Source organism: Eucalyptus grandis, chromosome 11 (genome assembly GCF_016545825.1).
Source record: "Eucalyptus grandis isolate ANBG69807.140 chromosome 11, ASM1654582v1, whole genome shotgun sequence".
NCBI lineage: Eukaryota > Viridiplantae > Streptophyta > Magnoliopsida > Myrtales > Myrtaceae > Eucalyptus > Eucalyptus grandis.
Window position 1 is genome coordinate 27939446 of NC_052622.1, and position 22147 is coordinate 27961592.

Genomic DNA, 22147 nt, shown 5'->3' on the forward strand with positions numbered 1-22147 from the left:
TTTTAATTTTTATATTGAAAATTAATATATAAGTAATTTGATTTTTGACTTTTGATTTGGTTTTTAGTTTCTTTCACTTTCGACGTAATATTTTGGCTTCTAGCTGCTTCTCATTTCTAGTTGTTGTAGTGGTTTTTTTTTTTTCATTTTCTTTTGTTCTTATTAAGAATGTTGGCTTAAAATTTTTTATTTTGGCTTATAATGAGACCGGTTCCACATACTTATTTTTGTTTTACTTTCTGATTTTGCCACAAAATAGATAGGGTTTTTTTATTTTACTTGTTATATATTGTAACAATAGATGGATAGGGCTATTATTATGTATACTTAATGCTTGGTGAGATTGTTTATAGTATGGACTTTACGGTCAAAAGAGTGGAGATATTTGGTTGATCTTTAGTAAAATTGGCTCCATGGTCCCGTTCTCTGGTGGATTCACAGAACCAACCGGTGGTTCCTGTTTCCAATTTTTCGAAATCAATCTTTAATGGGTGATTCATGATTTTAGGTCAAGAGCCATCCATCTAGACCATACTCACCCCTAATAGCAACATCACTGTCTCGTGAATTGCACTATTCCTCCCACTTTCCTTTAATTATTTTTTCTTTTGTTTTCAAATGTTTGTTTTTCCTAAAATTTGAGAAAACATTTATACTGCAAATGCTACGTAACGTGTCGCGTTAGCATCTAACGGTCACACCAGCATCTCTTCTTAAATTTTAAACAGAATGATAGCCTGTCAAAAAAAAAGTATATATTATCTAAAAACCTAATTACACAGTACAAAGTAAAAAGACCTAATTGAATATTTTACAATAGTTCAAGATAATACTGACTCAAGAACTATATCATGATATATGTGTTGTACCATAATCATCCTTTTCTTCATTTATATAGATAATCTATCTTCTTTTTATTTTTTGGTCCAAATTGTATGCACCGATGATTTCTGCATATCCCTGCAATCTATTGTTTTGAACTAATTTCATTCTACACTACAATTGCCCGATTTAAGTTCGGTCCGCAACCACTGGGCCTTCCAACATGGAAGGGGGGATTGGGGGGTTCTAATCCCTACTTTCTCAGAAGGGTTAAGATGGGAATGATTTAATTTCAAATGTGAGTTTCGACTCCCACGCCCTGCAAGGAGACGAGGCAAAAGTCTAAGAATAAGAATTATAGTAAGAATAGAGTAGAACTAACCAAAAAAAAAAAAAAAAAAAAAGGAAATTCAATCCACCATTATTACTTGAGCTACCAGTATCCGCCCACAAGCAAGCGCTTTCAAAGTTAAAGACCGGACCTTTTTTTGGGTAATATTTCGCTTTTGATATTTGACAATAGCTTTTTCTTCCATCAATTCTTTAAAATTTTTAAACTGTTTAACTAAATTATGATAATTTTTCTAATCAAGTTTCCTCGATACTAAATCCGGCTGTTGAAGCCGTGGTGTCCATTGGTGTCGGCAGTAATTTTAGTGTAGAAAACTCCAGCGTATAGTGTATATTAAGAAATCTCAATACTTAAAACTATGTTTTGGTCTTCGGCTTCAGTGTTACATACCTCATTCATCAATTGGTAATCTCCCAGAAAAAGGTTCTCTCACCTGATATATACCAAATGTTAACTAATCAGAGTCGAAAGCACTTGATTGTAGAAATTAAAGTTTAAAGACTCGATTGAAAAATTAATTCAAGTTCGAAGATAAAGCTTTTAATTTATTTATTTTTCAATTTTCAAAGATTGAAACCTCAAACCAAACCAAATCAAATCACTTACTCCTTAAAACCAAACCAAACAGTAACCAAAAAGACTAGCATATTACCACCCTAAAAAAAAATCGGCCATCCGAACATCTTTATCAAAATTAAAATCAACAAAAGTCCAAACTGAACAACATAATAATAAGGCTCCATTTGTCGAATAAAAAATGAATAATTATAAAGAATATTGTTCTGAAAACAACTATTTGTATCGTTTACAAAAAAAATATTTTCGTCGTGAAAACATCTAGATATAAATTATTATCAATATTGAAAACATTTTCCAGTGACTGACTATTTCAAACAATATAAACAATGGTTTTCCAGAAAATTTTATCCGTGAAATCAGAGTCCAAAATCTCTTCCCCCAAATTGCACAAAAATATTAACCAGCGATTTATGAACCGTTTTGCAAAGTTGCAGAAATAGTCGGATATACAAAGACTTGACAGAAAATAGGCGTTGTTAATGGTCGCAGGGGACCAGCATCGTACTCACGCCTCATGGCGACTGGCGAGAACAGAGCACTCGACGCTAGCTGGCTTTTATCAATAGGAAGAGGAGAATGCAAAAAAGCAAAACTTGCGTGGGTATCCAACTATCCATACATTAGCTTCTACTACAATCTGAAGCAAGACTTCAATGTGCTATCTTTAGTCATCTTTCTCTTCTCTGCTCGTGTTAATTCAGCCTCAAAAAGTCACGATAAGCAAAACTCACACCTTTCAGGCTTTGCCTCCAAATAAAAGGGCGCTGAAAGACTCTCTCTCTCTCCCGTACCTTCTCATGCCAAAAATAGAGAAGAAACCGACTTAGCTTGGCATTAGAGCGCCGAGGTAAGAAGAAGCTCAACCACGTCATCTTGTGACGGAACTCATGGTCACGGTAAATACCAAAGAAACTGAACCCTCTTCTGGCCTAGTTTTTATTTTTCTCATCCTATTTCACAATCCTTCCGAGAATTTCAACAGAGCAACCGACATTGACGGCCGTGGATGCTCTTTAGCCTCGTGATCTCTTTCCTCCTTTTCCTCGCCTCTGCTGCCGCAACCGCATCAGCTAGCTTCTTTCTGGTGTATGCATCCAATTGTTGATGATTCTCTTTCCTGACAAAAGATGCGTCACTAACACTCGAGGAAATTACTTCACATTTAGGAGCGGCAAGGTCCTCACTTATTCCATTCTCATGTTTGACACAAGATCCAGTCCCGATGGAACTTGGGAGCGCAGGTGTAGGAGTCACTTCTTCATGCAGGTCACCCCCATCCGATGGAGACTCGACTGGGATTTCATTAAGATCATTCTTTATTCTGCATCTGGTGGGGCTAGAAGCTTCTGACTTGACCACGATAGGCACATGGGAATTGCTATCCTCGGTCTGTGTGACAGTTCTGGAAGAATTATCGCTGACTTGGTTTGTTGTGGAGTCTTCATCTTCTTTATCTCTGGGGCAACAAGAAGCCTCCTGGTGCTGCACACTTCCTGGATCGGGAACAGTGAAGAACCACGGACATGGGAATATATACAAAGGAGGCCTTGGTATAGACTCGTTTGTCAAGGTTTCTTGTTCATGAAATGTATTGAGCTTGCAAAACGCTGGCACTGTTGCACTTGGTGAGACACCAGGAGTACCAAGAGGACCCTCTTGTGATTGGCCCGTGTTTGTTGATTGAAACACTGGAGGCCAGAAAAGTGGTGCAAATGGACTCCTATACCACAGCAACGGGCAATTTACCTGTGGAGTAGACATCTGAGCAGGTGCTTGCCTTCGCTCAGCTGGTGGTGTAACCTCTTCCTCCAGCGTCATTGACTTTGCCATCTGCCAAATCAGGAGATGTCATCCACAGAAAAATATTTGGCATCTTACCTACAATTTTAAAATCAGCTATACATACCTGTGCTTTAAGCTGCTTATTTGTAGTCTCCAGTAACTGATACTCTCTCAAAGCTGACTCCTTTCCCTGCTCCAAGGATATGAGCATTAAAGAAAAAGTTCATGGTTCTCAACAGCATTTCACATGTGTCAGACGGAAGAGAAAAGATTGGGAGTTTAAACTAGAGCTTCGGTCCATGAAATTAACACAAAACTCGATATTCATTCTAAAATGCACAGTCACCTACAATTACAGGAAAGAAAAGGCTTGCTTACTTTCTTTAGCTTCTCATTTTCTTGAGTAAGCTCAGCAGCTCTCCTGGTCAGTTCTTCGCATAAAGCCTGCAGAAATTAATTCTCCACTTAACGGGAAAACAAAATTAACAGCAACATATAAGGTTAACCCGATTAAAGGGAACAGCTTATTGAGCATTGACATTAGCATTAACAAGAAGTAATTCATTATTAAGGAATTCAGTGGCACAGCCTATAACAGGGGAATTAAACATACTAATGATTTGACAACCTTGATCAAGACTTGATAAAAAGGAGACCTAGAAAATCTCCCTAGGAAGAATACCAACCAACATATTGCAAAATGGCCTGGAATCGCTATCTATGAGAAAAGAAAGATATCCGATCAACTCTCAAAATGTATAAAATCTGTCACATACAATCAGAGAGCTTGTTAAATAACACATACAGCCCAAGCAACGCTGATTGTTTGCCATCCATATGTGTACCAAAAAACCATACACTCCTTCTCGTCCACATACCAAATTGTTTCATATTCAGAATGGGAGAATTTATAGGTATGCAAGCATCTGAAGGGTAAGGAGGTGGCTAGATTCTGATGTAGCTGAGGTATTTTGGGTCCTTGCAGATGTTTCTCAATCACGCAGAACCCTTTTTATTGTTAAATTATACTTGCCAAAGTGTTGCCACAATCATAAACCAATATTTGCTTCATTTTTCAAATTTTCCCTATGACCATTAATTTCTTATAGTAGGGTCATCCACCAATGCACGTCACCCCAAAAAACATTTAAAGTCCTCTTGCTTGTAACAGGGAAAACAAAAAGGTCACAATAAGAAAACCATAAAACTACACATATATGAATCTTCAAGGTAATTGAAAAATAGTCACTTGCAAGCTTGCGAGATCAGAAGAAACTACCTCACGAGATAATGTATGTAGACATAGACAGTCAGAAAAAACAAACCAAAGCAGAAGAAAGCACACTGCTGCCAACGAGCAGAAAGAGAGCTTCTCACCTGCCGCCGGCGAATCGTACGCCTTGCTGATTCCCTGTTTGCTAACACCCGCCGAAGCCTCTTCTCTTCTTTTTCAGCCTGAGCGGGAGAGAGAGACAGAGAGATCCAAATGAAGCTTTACAAAGACGACAAGAGAAGAGGTAGCTAAAGGACGACATAGCACCTCGTTTAGATTTTGTCTTGAACGGCTGACACCTAGGGACAAGTAACTTGTGCTGCACATGTTGCTCCCACCATTTAACAGATCAGTGTCCTCTTCAGCCTTCACTTGCTCTGCCACTACATTAACACTCATGTTTTCAAGCTGCTGCTCGCACAAGGATTCCTGCCACAGAACAAGGGTCGCTCGTATTTGATCTAACCGGTCACAAGTCTTGAAAAAACAATGGAACTTGGCAAAATACGATAGTCCCAAAGACTCGCCATTGCCGAAATAACATCTATCCACCATTGTCAACACTGGATAATCATTTAAGCTTGCCATGACGAAACAGTATCTATCTACAGTCAACACGTCAGCACTCGATATTGATTCGCCGAAGCATAACATTTTCATAAGGTTAATCCCATAAACCATATTCGCAACCGAAAACCAAGCCTAATCCTCGGTCTAATCAATCACAGTAGAGTGATAGAAAACAATCATGAATAACTGGCAACTACGAATCGAGCCGAAATCTCAGGACACTACTAACCTCGGGAGGATCCGCGCGCCGAGCCGCCGAGCCGCAGGCGGGACCGGGCTCCAACGCCGACCGACTCGGCGTCCGCCGCTGCGGCTGCGGCTGCGGCTGCGGCGCCGGCGGCGACTCGCTCTTGGCTCGCTTCGTCATCCTCCTGGCCCCGCGCCCCCATTTCCCGCCGGAGCCTCCGGCGCTCCGCCGCGAGGTGAAATGCGCCAGGCCGGCCAGGGCCTCCGCCGCCTCCATCTCGATCTTGACCATCCGATCCGCCGCCGCCGACGCCGCCGGCTCCGCATCCGTCGGAAGCGCCGCCATGGAACAGAGCGAAGCAGCCCACGCTGTTACTTCGCGCGAAGGAAAGCGCGGAGAAGTGCGGGGAGTGCGTACTCTGGAGAGAGACAGAGAGAGATAGAGAGAGGGAGGAAAGGAGAGAGAGAGGGTGTCTGTCTGTCTGTCTACTAAAAGAAGACTGGGTTTGATTTCGCGCCCACGGATCGTGAGCGCGCGACACGTGTCGGGACGGCTCGGGATGGGGACCACCCCCCGTGCTAACTGGTAACCCGTCGCGCCCAAACCCTTCCCAATCACCGTGTCGATCAGGCCGCCACGTCTCCCCGGGTCGCGCCACGTAGGACGGGCCTCACGTGCGGGAGGGGGCGCGCACGTGCCGGCGCCCTTCTTCGGATTAGGAGTGGGCGGGGATGGCGGGGAGGGGGGCCGCATGAGGGGTGGAACTGGTCGCCTCGAGGTGCGAGACGGGGTACGTGGGCGGGCCGTCGGGGCGCCACGTGGCGGGTGCTGATTGTACGGCCCGGGCTGTCCGTCTTCCCGGTTTCAATGCGGGTTTGGGGAGTACGTGGAAGGAAGAGGACCGCACAACACACTGTTGGTATTTACCTCTTTGGTTGTAGTTTTGGCTTTTGCACATTTTTCCAGACTCGGTTTCAGAGCGTCATTTAATGCGACACATTTGAATATTTTACAATGAATATTTATCAACAGGAAAAAAAATCTCAATTCGTTATTTGTTCGAAATTTGAAGTGACTTTCTTCATTTAGAAAAAACTCCAAAGTAGAAATTGCAAATGAAACAATCTCCCCTAAACGGAGGAGTCAATGACGAACTTAAAAGGAGCCTTGTGTCAAAGACACTTCACATCTACTGTTTTATATAAACATGAGTTTACTTCAGTTAAAATGCAGCTGGCCAATTCTCAACAAATGTAATATATTTTATAAAAGTGAATTGTTCAGAGATCGTCCATTAACGTGACTAACTATCATTACATTCTCATGACAGTTGGAAAAAAAAAAAAAAGCAAATGAACTTTGGACATTATACTTTGTTCTAATTGGGCATTTGTTTGATTTGGTATTGGACATGTAACAAAATGGAAACAAATAAAAAACTTGTAAGAGAGAAAATGAATTCATGTTTCAAAGTGAATCTATTGAAATTGAAGTTATTCTAAAAACGTTTGATATTGAAGGGGGTAACCAAAAGATTATTTCAAATGAACAGAAAAAATTATTACAATAAGTAATTATGAAATTCAATGAGAATCTATTAATTTGAAAAGGATATATTGCTTTTGATGATTTTGTGAATATTAAACTTACAAATTTGTACTTGCCTAATGTTATTGTTTTTAAAATATCCGACTTTAAATTATTAGTTCACCAAACGCTAGATTGGATAGAATATAAGGATATCCGACTTTAAATCCGTAATTCACCAAATAGTGGATGGGATATAATGAATTTATTATCTTATCTTATCTAATTCTATCATGTTTAGAAATCCGGACAACCAAACGCAGCCTAATTTACCAATAAATAGAGAGTATAGAGGAAAAACGTTTGTGTTTTTGATTGTTGTTGTTCCGCAACAAGAACGATAGATTTCAAATTAAGTTCATAAATCTCTCTACTTAATTATGTGTTCTTGTTTCTAATTATGGAAATTTTGCGTGCCCTTTTGCAACTTACAATTTAGGAGTGCCTAACCGCAGCAATGCTGGACAAGGTGTTAGTTACAATGCCACCACCGGTTTTCTCTTTCGTTGTGTGCGTTTGTGCTTGGACAGTACATGAAGAATACATATTATAACTCGTTTGTCTAGCCAGTTCTAATGTGCTGATCCACGTCATCATTTTTTTTTAATTAACAAGAGGACCAAAAACAAGAGTACAGAGTTTCAAGAATCCATCCTACAAAGATAAAAAAATAAAAAAAAAATAAAAAAAAATAAAATAAGAAGAGTTGAGGGATCTAATTGAACAATTTGAAAAAGTTTAGAAGCTTCGGGTGCCTATTACCCTTTTATAATATGGTGTGCTTTGTTTGAAAACCAACGAGAAGAAGATTATAAATTGGTGGAGGGCGAGAAATGGTAAATTTTAAAATTTACCTACATTTCTTTCTCATGAACATATCACAATTCCTCATATATTTCTCACCCGATTCCATTCCCTCCAATTCCCTCATCTTATTTACATTACCTATATCTCAATATCAAAACACGAGCTAAACAGTAGCTTGCCTAATGAATCAATGTAGGACTAGTTGACATGATCATCAATTGTCCCGAATCGGTAAAGTGCTCCCACTTTCTAGGGCATATGGAATTTTGCACTATTCAATTCCATCTAATCATTCAGTGCATATAGAAGAAGGACGCAATTTGCACTCATTATTGAAACGAGATAATCGGAAAGAGATTCTTCTTCTGCAATCGAGATATCTGTATCCCAATCGGCATGACTATAGTTGTACGGTAACATGACTTTGCTTGGAGTGTTGTTATTTGTGTAACTGGTGATACATGTTTTAAAGTTACAGCGCCTTAAAAAGTTCTTACCAAGTACGCTTTAAAAGTTATGTCAACCCTTTTTATAGCCGAAACTATAATGGAAAAAACTGTACAGTGTGTACACAAAGTTACATCATCCCTTTTTAGTAGCCTCACTTGTGGTTAAATGCATAGGCAAATGGGTCACAAGCTACTCTTCAGTGTCATTGGTCCATTTGACTAAAAGATGCAACGCATTTCACAAAATTGAAAAACATAAAAATCAAGAGACTACAAGGGGTACTTACAATAATTAGATTAATCAGATTACCGAAGTTGGAATCGCGGCCCGGGAGAAACCGTCGTCACGAGAGTTGGAATAGGGTGATTTGCGCTCGGAGGTAGATGGATATAGAGGGGATAATTTAACGAAACCCAATGCTTTTTCTCTAAGTTGAACAGGGTAGTCGGCCACGCAGCCGATTCTAGGGCCAGCTCCTGTCGACCATTTACGAGAGAGCTGGTGCCCCAGTTGGTACGACCTTGTCGCGTTCTTCGAGTTGATTCTCTGCAGGATTGCATTCCTAGGCACTGGGGTTCCCGGGCTCCGAAGGCCGCCAGAAAAGGTCCTTTCGCAAGTGGTTTCTGCTTGAGGGGTTGCCTCCTGGGATGACTCGAAGAGAGCAATTTTTTCTGCATGGCTCGGAATTTCAATCGCCAGATGTTCCGGTTTGCGAGGGCCTTCATCTGAAACCTTTTCAATACCTGATCTCTTGTCTTCATCAGCTTCAGAATCTTCCTCTGCCTTTAAGATCTGCGGCAGATTGTGAAGATCATAACGAGAATTGCAAATGGACAAATCAAGAAAGTCCGATAGATAGAAGAAGCTGTGTTCAAAGTTTAGAGCACCAAGCCAAGATGATAGCTGGACAAAGAATGTGCATCGTACCTGAACTTCATCTAAATTTACTCCCTTTTCTTTTAGAAAAGATAGAAATCGATTGAGGCTCTCAGGTGTTGGTCGGTAGTGTCCACTACGTGCGGAGATTGACTGAAATTTTATGAACTGTAAGGATCAGGTGCCATAATAGAAATCACGACTCTTTAACTGCATGAGTCGATGATTTAGATGCAAATTGCTCCAAGACCAGCCAATACTGCCTCTTGGTGAAGTGAAAACAATTGAATCTACGTGATCAAGTAGTCATTTTGAATTAAAATGAACATCACAAGCAGCACGTAATCAAGAGTCTGAAACCAGAGCAGGAAATTTGAATGTTTGCAGCCACTGTCTACGACTCTATGTGCATATGAATCCGCATAGTGCAAGTATTAAGAAAAAATTGAACTTTCAAATGAGCAATGGATCATGCTCAACTGGCTACGCAGTTAATTACCTTGAGAATTCCTTGCTCGACCGTTAGCCTTCCCCCAGCCAATGTGGCTCCTCCAGCGAGAAAGCTGGAATGTTGAAATTCTCCCTTCTTTTTCTGGACAGTTAGCAGTCCTGACTCAGCAACTGATAAACACACAAAGAACCGACCATGGTCACACTTCTAGCAATATACATACATACCTGACCAGCATAAATTTTATGTGAGGGGCTCACCACAAATATCCATTTAGCACCTTGAGCTCCTTTATTTGTGTCCAGCAATTCTCCAGTCAGCTTGTGTATGAGTTTCCCTTTGATAACAAGGTATTCATAATGCTCTCGCTCTTGCTGGAAAAATAAAGAGAAAAACAAAATCATTAACTGCGGATGCAAATTGGAGGTGAGATATTTGCCATTTAAGCGGTCAATCATGAGTTTCATACAGGTCCTAGATACTTAATGCACTGCTGTCGAAGTTTGGATCTCGGACAGTCCTCAAGATCAAGATCCTTGCCATCTCCTAAATCCAACCTGAAGAAAGAAAATAAACAACCACTAAGCTTGAAGACAGAATGCTTGACATAATACCCTGGTACATTTAATGCATCACAGGAAAATAAGGAAATCAGTGACAAAGCGATCGTGATCTTTAGGTTTAATAATCACCCCTGGCCTTTTGTAATTTCATGCCAATGTGTTGCATACACTTTCTGTCATCTTCTGAGAGTTCTACCAGTCAAATTTTACTTGTCCTCAATCATGCTCAAATGCTAAATAACAAGCTGAATATTGTGAAGTGCAAAACAACAATATGACTGAGATGAAGAAGTTAATTTCCAATCATTTGATCTAAGCAGCATCCAAAGAGAGCATTGCAGAATCTAAAAACGTCGTGATACTGTCAGGCAGCAGCCCACAAAATGATCAGCAGAAATTGTTGTCGGATTTCGTAGCTCGTCACAGCCAAGCTACTTGGTGAGTTCAACCCAGCAGCCAACAGGCACATCAGGGAGACCCCATGCCAAACCTAGACCTATATGGGCTAAAACTAACTATATGTACAGAGATTATGCCTCTGTGCTTCATCCATTTTATCTAAACATCAAGAGAGCCCAAAAGAGATTAGCTAAGCTCACCAGTAAAAGAATGGCTGACCAGCATCCGAATTACACCACTTCTCGTAGTAAAACTGCAGGTTATAGCCGTATCGATGCCTCGGATCAATCTATATTAACACGGGAACATTAAACCTCACCACGCAACTAGAAAAAATTCAGAAATTAATTACATCCAAAATAACCAGTTGCAACATTTGTTGAGCTTAAAGAGTGATTACAGCTTCGACCCAATGCCGAAAAGCCAATTTCTGTGCTTTCGCGTCCGTGGACAAACCCTTCCCGACCTGCTCAAACAGTTTAATTAAATTAACGTGACTACATGGGTAGTTCATCAGTTTTACGAGAAAAGAAAACGGTGGATTTAAATAAAAAAAGAAATAACTCAGAATAAAACGACAAGCACAAGATTAAGAAAAAAGCAGACAAGAAAGGACAAGCAAAACGATGACCCAAATGACGCAATCGATAATTATCTGATATGTCCATTGAAAGATACAGTCCACGCACCTTGGAAGCATTCAAGCTAACCCGATTCCACCGGGAAGCGGCGGTTTCAGGTTTGGAAAAGTTGAAGAAGGATATGGTGCTGTGGCTCAGCCTCGCGTAATCTATCGCTTGCCACCTGCAATATTTCGTGAACCGTTCTCACAAGCTCCCGGACGATTAATCTCCAGCAGCAATTCGAATAATTTACATGCAGAGAGACTGTACGCATCAGAAACAGAGTTCCGAGCGACCCACCAGAACTCCTCGGCGACGACGGCGGAATCCGCGAGCCAGCGCCGAGTGCGGTAGCTCCGGTACACCTTCTGCAGCTTCACGGCGGCGGCCGTCCCGAGGAGCACCGGCGACCAGTCCCGGCTGGTGCTCGGGCCACGGGAATTGATCTCCCCATCGCCCGGATCGGCCGCCCCGGAGTCGGAGCTCCGGAGGAGGTACGGGAAGCGGAGGGCCGAGGCCACAGCGCCCATTTAAAGAGGCGATCGCGAGATGCGAAGGTCGTCGTTTGTGATGGCCTGCGTCCGCCCCTCGACGTGCATTGGAGAAACTTAAGAACCAGAGAGAGAGAGAGAGGGAGAGAGGGAGAGGAACAGCTCCGATTCAAATGAAGGAACGTACAGCGTGAGTTGGAGAACAGAGCATCTCGAGAGAGAGAGAGGGAGAGGAACAGCTCCGATTCAAATGAAGGAACGTACAGCGTGAGTTGGAGAACAGAGCATCTCGAGAGACAGAGAGGGAGAGGAACAGCTCCGATTCAAATGAAGGAACGTACAGCGTGAGTTGGAGAACAGAGCATCGAGAGAGACAGAGATAAACAGGGAGACAGACGAGGATTTAATCGACGGGGTCTTGAGAACCCCACGAAAGTCTCTTATGTATTTTACTGCGGGGCTCGTGCCGAGAATAGAACGAGGAATGGGGACATGTGCTCGCTCCTTATTCCTCTGTCCCCTAACAAGTAACAACTACTTCATTAATCTATTCTGGATGCATTAGACCTAACTAGAATTGGTCTCATGTTGTCGCCAAAGAAGTTTAAAATTTCTTTCCTTTTTTTGGCTTTTTAAATTTTCTTTTTTCTTTTTAATCTTTATCCAAATTTTATTTTGGACAAAAATATCCTGACCAAATAATAAAAAAAAAAGAAATCAAATGCTGGCCAAGCAGTGGATCCTCATTTAAAACGACTTAACCATCCCATATTTTTATATGAAAAAAAAATCCACTTTAGACAATTTCTTAAGAAAATGATTGTAATTCAAAATCCCTCATTTAGAATTTTCCTAATTTTTGATTTAATCCATTAAAGATATATCTAGGAGATTCATTGATTCTCCATATATGTCGAGATTGTGCACATATCTCTAATGATCATACATATATATGATTGATTATAATCGATATTATACTATCTTATTCTATTACATATTATAATCGATATTATAATATCTTGTTTATTACATACTTCTTGTCAAGCCTATAAATATATCATGTACTCTTTATTATTGAATGTATAAAAATTACATATTTCTCTCTTCTGTAAATTCATAATTTAGCATCAGAGTTAGGCAATCTTAAGGAAATTTTGGGTACATCGAGTGTACTCAATACACTCCTAAGTGCACACCTGAAGCAAACCTTTCATATTCTCATCTTAGCATCAAGTAGGCGATCTTGAGGAAAAATTGAGTGCATCGACTGCGCCTAAGTGCACATTGGAGTACACCTTCTATCTCATGTCACTCTCTTTTTCAATTATTACTAATATCTCTCTCAATGATGATTTTCAACATTGTTCATCTCGTCGGACGATGATGTCAATAGCCATGTCAGCATATTAAGTATAGCCTACACACGCATGACTTAATGTATTTCTACTACTTCAAAAGCTGCGCGATTTGTTGTCGTGTTACCTATCATGTTAGCAACCTCGTTAGCTTGTTGCCTCGTAGCCTACTCACGACATATCCAAACATGTATCTATCACATTCGTAGCCTATTGTCACTTTCATGCATATGTCAAACTCAAACACACATCTACCACATCGGCTTGTTGTGGCGTAGCCTGCCATGTTAACAACACATTAGCTTGTTGTTGTGTAGCCTACCCATGCCAGTCTCAATATTATTCTACCATGTCAACCTGTTGCATAGCCTTCCACGTCAATAGACATGTCAACGTGTTGTCACGTTCCCTGCTGTGTCAATAGCCCTATCAATCTGTTGTCATATAGCTGGTACGCGTCAACCAGTTCTCACTTTAGAAGACCAAATTGATTCGTGGTCGCCGATTTTCTACCATTGATTGGTCACGTTGTTGATGTCTTCAATAAAACACATCCATTCGAGTGATTTTTTTTTTACCTCTGTTCAGGTAGGAAATATTGTCGTCCGCTCCTCTGTTCAGATCGAGGGCTAGCGCTGCACCTCTGTTTAGATCAGGGCCCAGTGGTGTTTCAGAGGCACGGCCAACCACATCTCTAGTCAAATCTGGGCAGGGCAATGCTTCAAAGCTGTAGTCGGCCTCTGTCCTAGTTAGATCGAAGCTTGGCGATGCTTCGTAACTGCAGCCAACTTCTCCTCTGTTTGGAGCATAACGTAGCAGTACTTTGGGGCTGCAATCGACCACTTCTATGGCTGGAATGGAGGTTGGGGGAGTGTTGGAATTGGCTGTTACAGCTTTTCAAGTTGAGTCGAAGTCTGGGTCTAAGGCTAGAGGTACTTCGTAGTTATATTCTGCATTTTCTCGGCTTGAAATAGATATTGGGTTTACTATAATGTTACTAAAGAATGAGGCGTCGATCTTTATTTTGATTGTTCCAGGGCTCGGGGGTTGCCACTTTTGAGGTAAGTCGTCGCCTTTCATCCGGCTTTTTGGCTTTTGATTCCAAGTCCGGCTTTTTGGCTTTTGATTCCAAGTCGCAAAACTTTCTTGTAACGTTGAGGCTCTAAACAAGGCGTGATGTGGGTTGAGGGTACTTTTCCTAAAGATAAAATGATTTATGTCCTTCCAAATGCATCATAAGGCGGTCGCAATAAGTTTGAAATTTCGTGAGTTCCTTGGATTTGCTTTAACTTTGTACAGCCACTCATCAAAACGGGTTAAACCCACTCGATTTATCTCGACTTGCAGGGGTTGCTCGCTCTAGATCTGAGACGTCCAAGGGCAAAGCAGCAAACTAGCAGCGTATGCTTGATCGTTTTCAGTTCGAGATTGCAAATTGGGCATATAGGTGCAGGTACTATCTTCCTCCTATGTATGTTTTCCAATGTTGGCAAAAAGAATTTTATTTTAGGGGATATTTCTGAGTGCCAGATATGCTTCCAGAGTTCCGGATTAAACTGATATATATGATGATGTTGGCATTGAGTTCCGGATTAAGTCCCCGATTTAGTATTTGTCCACACCAATTTATCTTTAGTAGTTGGGAGGCTTATAGGGATAGCTAGAATTTCTGCCACTAGTTGATTATCAAACAGAGACCTCAACAAGGCTTCTTTCCATTTTGCTGCTTCAAAATCTATCAAATCCACCACTTTTAGTGACTCATTTCTTTTTGCGGGACCACCAATAGGTCTGCTCTTCAAATATTTATCTTCTCTAACATAAAGTTTTTGTCCATTCCCAACCGCCCACATAACTTGAGGGGCAATTGCTCATCTCCCTACTATTAAGACTTTGCCAACCCCACGATGGACGTGGCCCTTTCCCGGCTTGCCAAAAATCACAGTTTGGAAAATAGAGGCCTTTCATAATTTGACTCTAGAGAATGTCCGGAAGCTAAGAAATTTGCTAGGCTTATTTTCCTAGCATAGCTATGTTAAAAGCGAGTAGGTCCTTAAAGCCAAGACTCCTTCATCCTTTCTAAGCTTGAGAACTTCCCATCTTCTCCAATGTAGACTAGCTGCTTTGTTGCTATTCCTCCACCAGAAATTTGCTATTTTCTTTTCAATGGCTTTAATAATTGAAACTAGGATTTTAAAAATAGACATCACATAATGAGGGATTGCCTGCACTACTGATTTTAGAAGTATTTCCTTCTCGGCTTTTGATAGCAAATTTTTCTTCCAACTCTCCAATTTCATATTTACTCTTGCAAGTATCCAAGCAAACAATTATTTCTTTGAGGCACCCCAACCCGAAGGGATTCCTAAATATTTCCCTATTTTGTCGATTTCGGGAACTCTTAGCTCTGACACCATATTCCTCCTTAGTCTTTCTGGACAGCCTTTACTGAAGTATATTCCTAACTTATTTAGGTTTAAAGCTTGGCCTGATGCAAAACAGTACTGGTGTAGGATAGCTGCCAAATTTTGACATTCCATTACGGTACCATCTATGAAGAAGATAGAATCGTCTGCAAATAATAAGTGTGAAAGAATGGGGCAATTGTTATTCAATTTGATACCACGAAGCGTACCTGCTGCTATGGCTTGATTCATCATATAAGAAAGGACATTAGCCATTATGATAAATAAATATGAGGATAATGGATCTCCTTGGCGAATACCCCAAGATGGCTTAAAATATGGCATAGGTTCCTCATTAAATTTAATGCTATAAGAAACCGTTGAAACACACTGTATGATCCACTGCACCCATTTTTCGCAAAACCACATCTTGCTTAGACACTCCCGAAGGAAGTCCCACTCTATTCGATTATATGCCTTTTGCATGTCAAGTTTGAGGACAGCTTGGAATTTTCTTTTCCTATCGCATATTCTTAATCTATGAAGAACCTCATGTACAATTAGAATAGTCTTGAATTTGCCTACCACCCACAAAAGCACTTTGTTCTGCTACAATTAGGTTTGGTAATAAAGGTTTCAACCTGTTTGTAAGGATTTTGGAGATGATCTATAGGCAAAGTTGCAAAGGCTTATAAGTCGAATGTGTTTTAGCTTTTCTGGGTTTGGGTTTTTGGGGATGAGAGTGATTTGGGTTCTGTTCAAATCTGGGTTTATGTGTCCAGTTTTGAAGAATTTCTACACCTCCCTAAAGCTATCTCGATTAATGTCTTGCCAATTATGCTGATAAAACAAGCCGTTCAAATCATCCGACCCAGGAGCTTTAGTAGCTCCTAACTAGTGAGTAGTAGCAATAATCTCCACCATAGTGACAGGTTCAGTTAGCTTTTGGTTCATAGTTGCATCAATCGAAGTTGGAATTTGGCTTATGATGGGCTGAAAATTCCTAGGACCCACTGACATATAATGATTGTTGAAGAAGTTTCTCGTCATTTCCTTAAAACTCTCATCATTCCTTACCCACTCCCCTTCCGCATTCATTAACATGGAAATTCGGTTTCTATTTCTCCTTTGTATGGTTGTTGCATGAAAGAACTTTGTATTTCTATCCCCTCATTTCAACCACTTGATTCTAGATATCATTCCCCAAAACATCTCCTCTTGTCACCATAGTAATTCAATCTCTTGATTAATTTGCTGAACTCTTTGATTATCATAATGTATCTCGGGACTATTCATCAAAGTTTGAAATTCATTTTTCAGCTAGAAGATCCTTTTTTGTGCATTGGAAAATCTTTTTTTACTCCATTCAGTAAGCTATTCTGCCACTAGATGTAGTTTCTCAACCATATTTCTTCGTGGGGGTTTTGAGTCAACACATATTCTCTTCACAATGCGCCTACATTCCTCATTTTCTACCCAAAAAGCTTCATATTTGTATTCTCTTCTTTTATGTTCAGTTTTGGGTAAAATTGTCAGAATTAGAGGACTATGGTCAAAGTCGATTGCCGATAGGGCTGTGACTTCTGCATTTGGATAGGCAATCATCCACTCCATAGTACATAGAGCTCTATCCAACCTCTTTTTAACATTCTCATCTCCATCCCTTCTATATGTTCAGGTGAAAGTACACCCCTTGCAATCCAGATCCATTAGAGAGTAAGTATGTAAGAAATCTCTGAACACTGTAAGTCGAAAATGTTCTACCATCCTCTTTCCCACTTTTTCCCAATGATACAAAATTTCATTAAAATCGTCCATGCAAAGCCAAGATAAATTATTCAAAATAGTTGCTCTTTGAATTTCCTCCCATAATAATACTCTTTCATTATAATCATTTGGGGCATGCAGGAAAGAAATTCGCATAAGCTATCTATTTTCTTGAAGTTGGCATTGCACGTTGATTAGACTTTCTTGAAGTTGGCGCTCTGCATAAGCTGTCTATTTTCTTAAACTTTACGGATAGGCCATTGCAAGAGACCTCTAAGGGCACGCATGACAAAATTTCTGTTTCTCGATTTTTCTATTTCTCTGTTCCCCGGAACAGGTTTAGAACAGAAATCCGTTTGATAACGCAATTTGATTTCTCTATTTCTGAAATAGATTTCTATTTCAGAAATAGAGAAATTGAAGAAATCAGAAACTGAAATCAAACCATATAAAAGAACATTGCGCTTTATTGCTAACTTAATTTACTCATAACCACAACTTCACAAATTATTGCTAATTTTCTTTTTCTTATTTTGTTCATGTTTTTTTTTTTTTTTTTGCATTTTTTTTCAATTTCTTTTGATAACTTCCTCTTTAGGATGAAAGGCAATCGAATGGGTCCCCAATTTTAAAAAACGACCAAAGTTCTTAAATACTTACTTAAAAACAATTGGGCTCTTTCCTACTAGAAAAGGCACGCACATGGCCAGTTGAAGAAAAAGTTCTTACGTAATAGATGAATAAAAAACGTGCCTATAAATTTAACCTTATTTTTTTACGGATTCAAAATTCTTGCAAAATCAAAATAATTAGATTGTTACACAATTTTGAATTTTAATTCGAAGGCAAAAGATTCAAGAGAATCTCTTTCTTTGCCATGCAAGGGCCATTAAAGGTTCATTGAGCAACAATAAAGAAATTAGGGATGAGCAACTGGACTGATTCAATTCGAGAATCAAAATAAACCGACATTCCCTCGATTGGTTCTTAATCATAAACATTACTTTAAGGTAGAATTCTCATATATTCCTTTACACCATTAATTTTATTTTGTTGATAATCTTGTATAATACTAGTTTTTGATAAAATGACAAGGTTGTATAGGCGCCATTGATGGCACCCATATTCATGCTTCCGCAGTACTTGTCTGAACCTACGCAGGATGAGCTTACAAATGATACATTGACCGAGGAGGGAAACCAAATAAATACGCTTAGGAAAATAATTGCTAATAAAATGGCAATGGATAATAATATGCCGACTATTATTTTGTATTTGAGGATTTTCTATGTTGTTTTAGTATTATTTCGACTATTATTTTGTATTTGAGGATTTCCTATGTTATTATCTAATCAATTTCTTGATTCCTAGAAATAGAAATTTTGTTTTGTTATCAAACGGATTTTTGTTTCAAAAATAGAAATTTTGAGTCGTTATCAAACGGGTTTTTTTGCTCGGAAACTTGTCAGGGGAATAGAAATTAAGAAATTGATTTCTGGTCATAAATCAATTTTTGTTTCAGAAATTTTGTCATGCGTAGCCTAAATCGCCACGTGTCCAAAAAGCAGCCAAACCTTGCCCTTTTCTATTTGTCTCAGAGTGAGTTTGGTGAATAATGAAACTAACTAAAAAACGAATGCCATTGATTTAAAATTACATAACATAAAAAGGTGGACTTTAAATTGTTACCGACGGACTATGGGGGTGTTTGGTTCAACTTTGGGGAAATGCAAAAGCATTTCCCCAAGTATCTTTAGGAAAATGGGCATTTTGTGAATGTTAAAGTGTTTGGGAACCCTTTTTATTTTTGTGCATTTCACGAAGGAGCTTTGAGCTGAAAAGAAAAAGGAAAAAAGAAAAGGAGAAAGGAGAAGAAGATGTGGGAACGTTCGGGAGGCAGCCGGAGCCGGTGGGGGAGGCGGTGGCCGTGGTGGGGGAGGCGGCCGGTGGCTGTGGTGGGGAGGCGACCGGTGGCTGTGGTGGTGGGGAGGCGGTGGGTCGCGCGACCCACGCACCGCCGTCGCGTGAGTCGCGGCCTCGGGCGGCGTCGCTGGGTCGCGCGACCCACGCACTTGTTGTCTTGTGGGTCGCGCGCCCTCGTGGCGACGCCGCCCGGGGCCGCGCTGCCACGCACCGCCGTCGCGTGGGTCGCGCGGCGTGGAGACCCGATTAGGCGGTGCTCGCCCGTCGCGTGGGTCGCGCGACCGAGCGGCGACGCCGCCGAGGCCGCGACCCACGCGACGATGGTGCGTGGCGACGGCGGTGCTTGGCGACGGCGGTGCGTGGCGACGGCGGCGCTTGGCGATGGCGGTGCATGGCGACCAGATCGGCCGGCCGAGCACCGCTCGCCCTGTCGCGTGGGTCGCGCGACCTAGGGCGACGCGTCGCCGAGGCCGCGACACACGCGACGGCGGTGCTTCGCGACGGCGATGCGTGGGCGATCGGCTCCGCCGGCGAGCTCCGCGGCTAAGCTTCACTCGTTGAAGAAATAAGTTCAACGAGGAAGACAATGAACAGTAGATTTTGAGGGTATAATAGGAAAACGTAATTATCGGCGAGGGCAATATTGGAAGAAAAAAATTCATTAATCCCTCTTGAGCATTCGAAAATCTTTGAAAGCCCAAAGCAGTGGGGACCGCTTTGGGCTTTTCAAAGACATTCTACTAGCATTCCAAATGCTAGCATTCCCCCAAGTATGGCTCAAAATGCTTTGAACCAAACAATTGAAATTTTCCCAAAAAAGGGGCTTTGGTGAAAGCTTTGGGAATCTTGAACCAAACAGCCCCTATGTGATGTGACCTGAGGAGTGGGGACTGCTGTCCTGGCTTTTCCTGCTTTTAGTCGTACCACGTGGATGAGACTTTTAATGTGCGAATTGCCCTGCACCAGCTGTCGATTTGAATTTAAATTGGCTTACCTCATGCCCATAGGATAGCATTTGCCCTTTTCATGTTCGGCACGATTTTTATATTTTAATAATTGTCCTATGTGTGAATTGCAAGATCTCTCATTGGATCGCAGTTTAAGGCTGTATATAGGCAAATACTGAATGTCACATTTTGATATTCTTCATTGAAAGGACTTGGTTATATCCTTTTGAAAAAGATTTAGCATTTGATTTTACTAATTAAAAAATTAAAAATTAATTATGTTTCGTGTACAAAATAGAATTTTCAATAACTTTTCTTATAAAAACACAAATGGAGACACCATATGTTTATAAGGTAGTATACATTGACAATAAAATATAAGCAGAAATCATCTAGTTTTACTCAATTTCGTTTTGTATTAACTATTTTTAAATCTTACTCCAATAGGTGTTTGTCGCCTGACTTTAGATCACATTTTGGTTTTTTCCCTCTTTCTCTCTTCTTGCTAAGTTGCACGAAAATTCCTTATGAGACGTCTCACAAAGGAGGTGTGATATGATATGGAGCAATTAATATATATTATTTGGCCTATAATGCAATTTTCATTAAGTTTTTTAGTAAATGTATTGATAGGTTCTAACTTAGACTCTCTTGATAATCTCTGTACACAAAAGTATTAGATTTCTACCACGCATCCCATTAAGTGGAATTAGAGCTGATGATCCATTAATGGGTGCCTCCCAATGTGTACTAATAGTTGATTGATGGGTCAATCTCAATGTTTACTAATGTTTGATGAATATTTTAAAGAATGAATCACATAATCAACATCATTTTCGGATACGTCGGCATTGTGTTTAATACAATGCCTTTGACGCAACAACTAGGAGATACACGTTGTGGTAGTTTGTTTAAAAATGTTCCTAAATCAAGGAGAAGCATGCCTAACTGGAGATCAAATATAAGGGAGAGATTATTTAGGATGCAAATAAAATTGTGTTAAAAAAAGTTTCATATTGAAGGTTTGTTATGGTAGGTTCATTTGCTAAAACCATTTAATAAATGGGGTCCTAACCACCTCCCCCCATCCCTCCCCAAAATATGGCACACTTTGGATCGGTAGTAATCCGCCTAACTTGACATAGAGATCAATGACCTCCGATTAGAGCTTGTGACATTCTTGAGTTCACGATTGGCGGAGAGACGCCGACGAAGATTGCCGCAATAGAGGGACAAACGTTGAAGGCAACTGCCATTAGCGGCATCGGTGGTGGCGGGGAAGGGGGCCGTTGAAGGTGGCGGTTCGTAGAGGAGAGAGAAATTGACGTATGGGACATGGGGCTGGCATGTGTATGTTTTATGGAGTTATTTCTTTGTGCTTTTTCAGGATGAGCGTTTTTTTTTTTTTTTTTTTTTTTGGCCTTTTCGTATTATTTTTTTTTTCGCCCTAAGATGTAACTGTAAGGTCACCACAAAAGATTTCACTTTTAGCCAAAATTATAATCGTCAATATTTATTAGCAATTGGACAACTGCCACTATGGGCAACATCGCTAAAAGTTATAGCAATAATTAAAACAATTGCAGGTAAAGCTTTTGTGACAATTATCGTGACCATCGGACCGTTGGTAAATATGAAATAAGAGATATTTCAGATATTCTATTGTGACATTTGCAATATTGCCATTAAATCATGACATGCCATTTTTTTCTTCTTGTCGTTATCATTGTTGTTGCTCTTAATATTAGTAGTAGCATTGGCAATAATAGTTACATATGATCAACAATCTGTGAAAAAACATGTGTTGCTTTAATATATTTATCGACATTACGGGTAAAACCAAATGAGGAAGAACTTCCAAACACAACTAATTCGGAAAAAGATAACAAATTATTCATTTTCCTTAAAATAAACCAGAGCCTAAATGTGCATATTTGA

The 22147-nt window shown here is 40.4% G+C and overlaps 2 protein-coding genes across 3 annotated transcripts; both read right to left on the reverse strand.

Annotated features, from left to right (window-relative positions):
- Positions 1-2330: 2330 nt before the first annotated feature.
- LOC104425657 (transmembrane protein 131) lies at positions 2331-6032 on the reverse strand. 2 transcript variants are annotated; one of them, XM_010038410.3, is made up of 7 exons: positions 5608-6032; positions 5076-5237; positions 4913-4990; positions 3914-3979; positions 3660-3725; positions 2938-3583; positions 2331-2870 (listed from the first exon to the last, which is right to left on the reverse strand). In XM_010038410.3, the coding sequence occupies exons 1-7, from the start codon at positions 5908-5910 to the stop codon at positions 2824-2826; spliced, it is 1368 nt and encodes a 455-aa protein (XP_010036712.1). In that variant the 5' UTR covers positions 5911-6032; the 3' UTR covers positions 2331-2823. The 2 variants fall into 2 exon arrangements, with proteins under 2 accessions (XP_010036712.1, XP_010036711.1); XM_010038409.3 differs by having other exon boundaries at positions 2331-3583.
- Positions 6033-8527: 2495 nt separating this feature from the next.
- LOC104425658 (IQ domain-containing protein IQM3) lies at positions 8528-12285 on the reverse strand. Its single transcript, XM_039304518.1, has 9 exons — positions 11622-12285; positions 11388-11502; positions 11099-11164; positions 10899-10987; positions 10206-10293; positions 9964-10110; positions 9785-9877; positions 9337-9438; positions 8528-9201 (listed from the first exon to the last, which is right to left on the reverse strand). Exons 1-9 carry the CDS (start codon positions 11849-11851, stop codon positions 8710-8712), a joined length of 1422 nt encoding a protein of 473 aa, XP_039160452.1. The 5' UTR covers positions 11852-12285; the 3' UTR covers positions 8528-8709.
- Positions 12286-22147: the final 9862 nt, after the last annotated feature.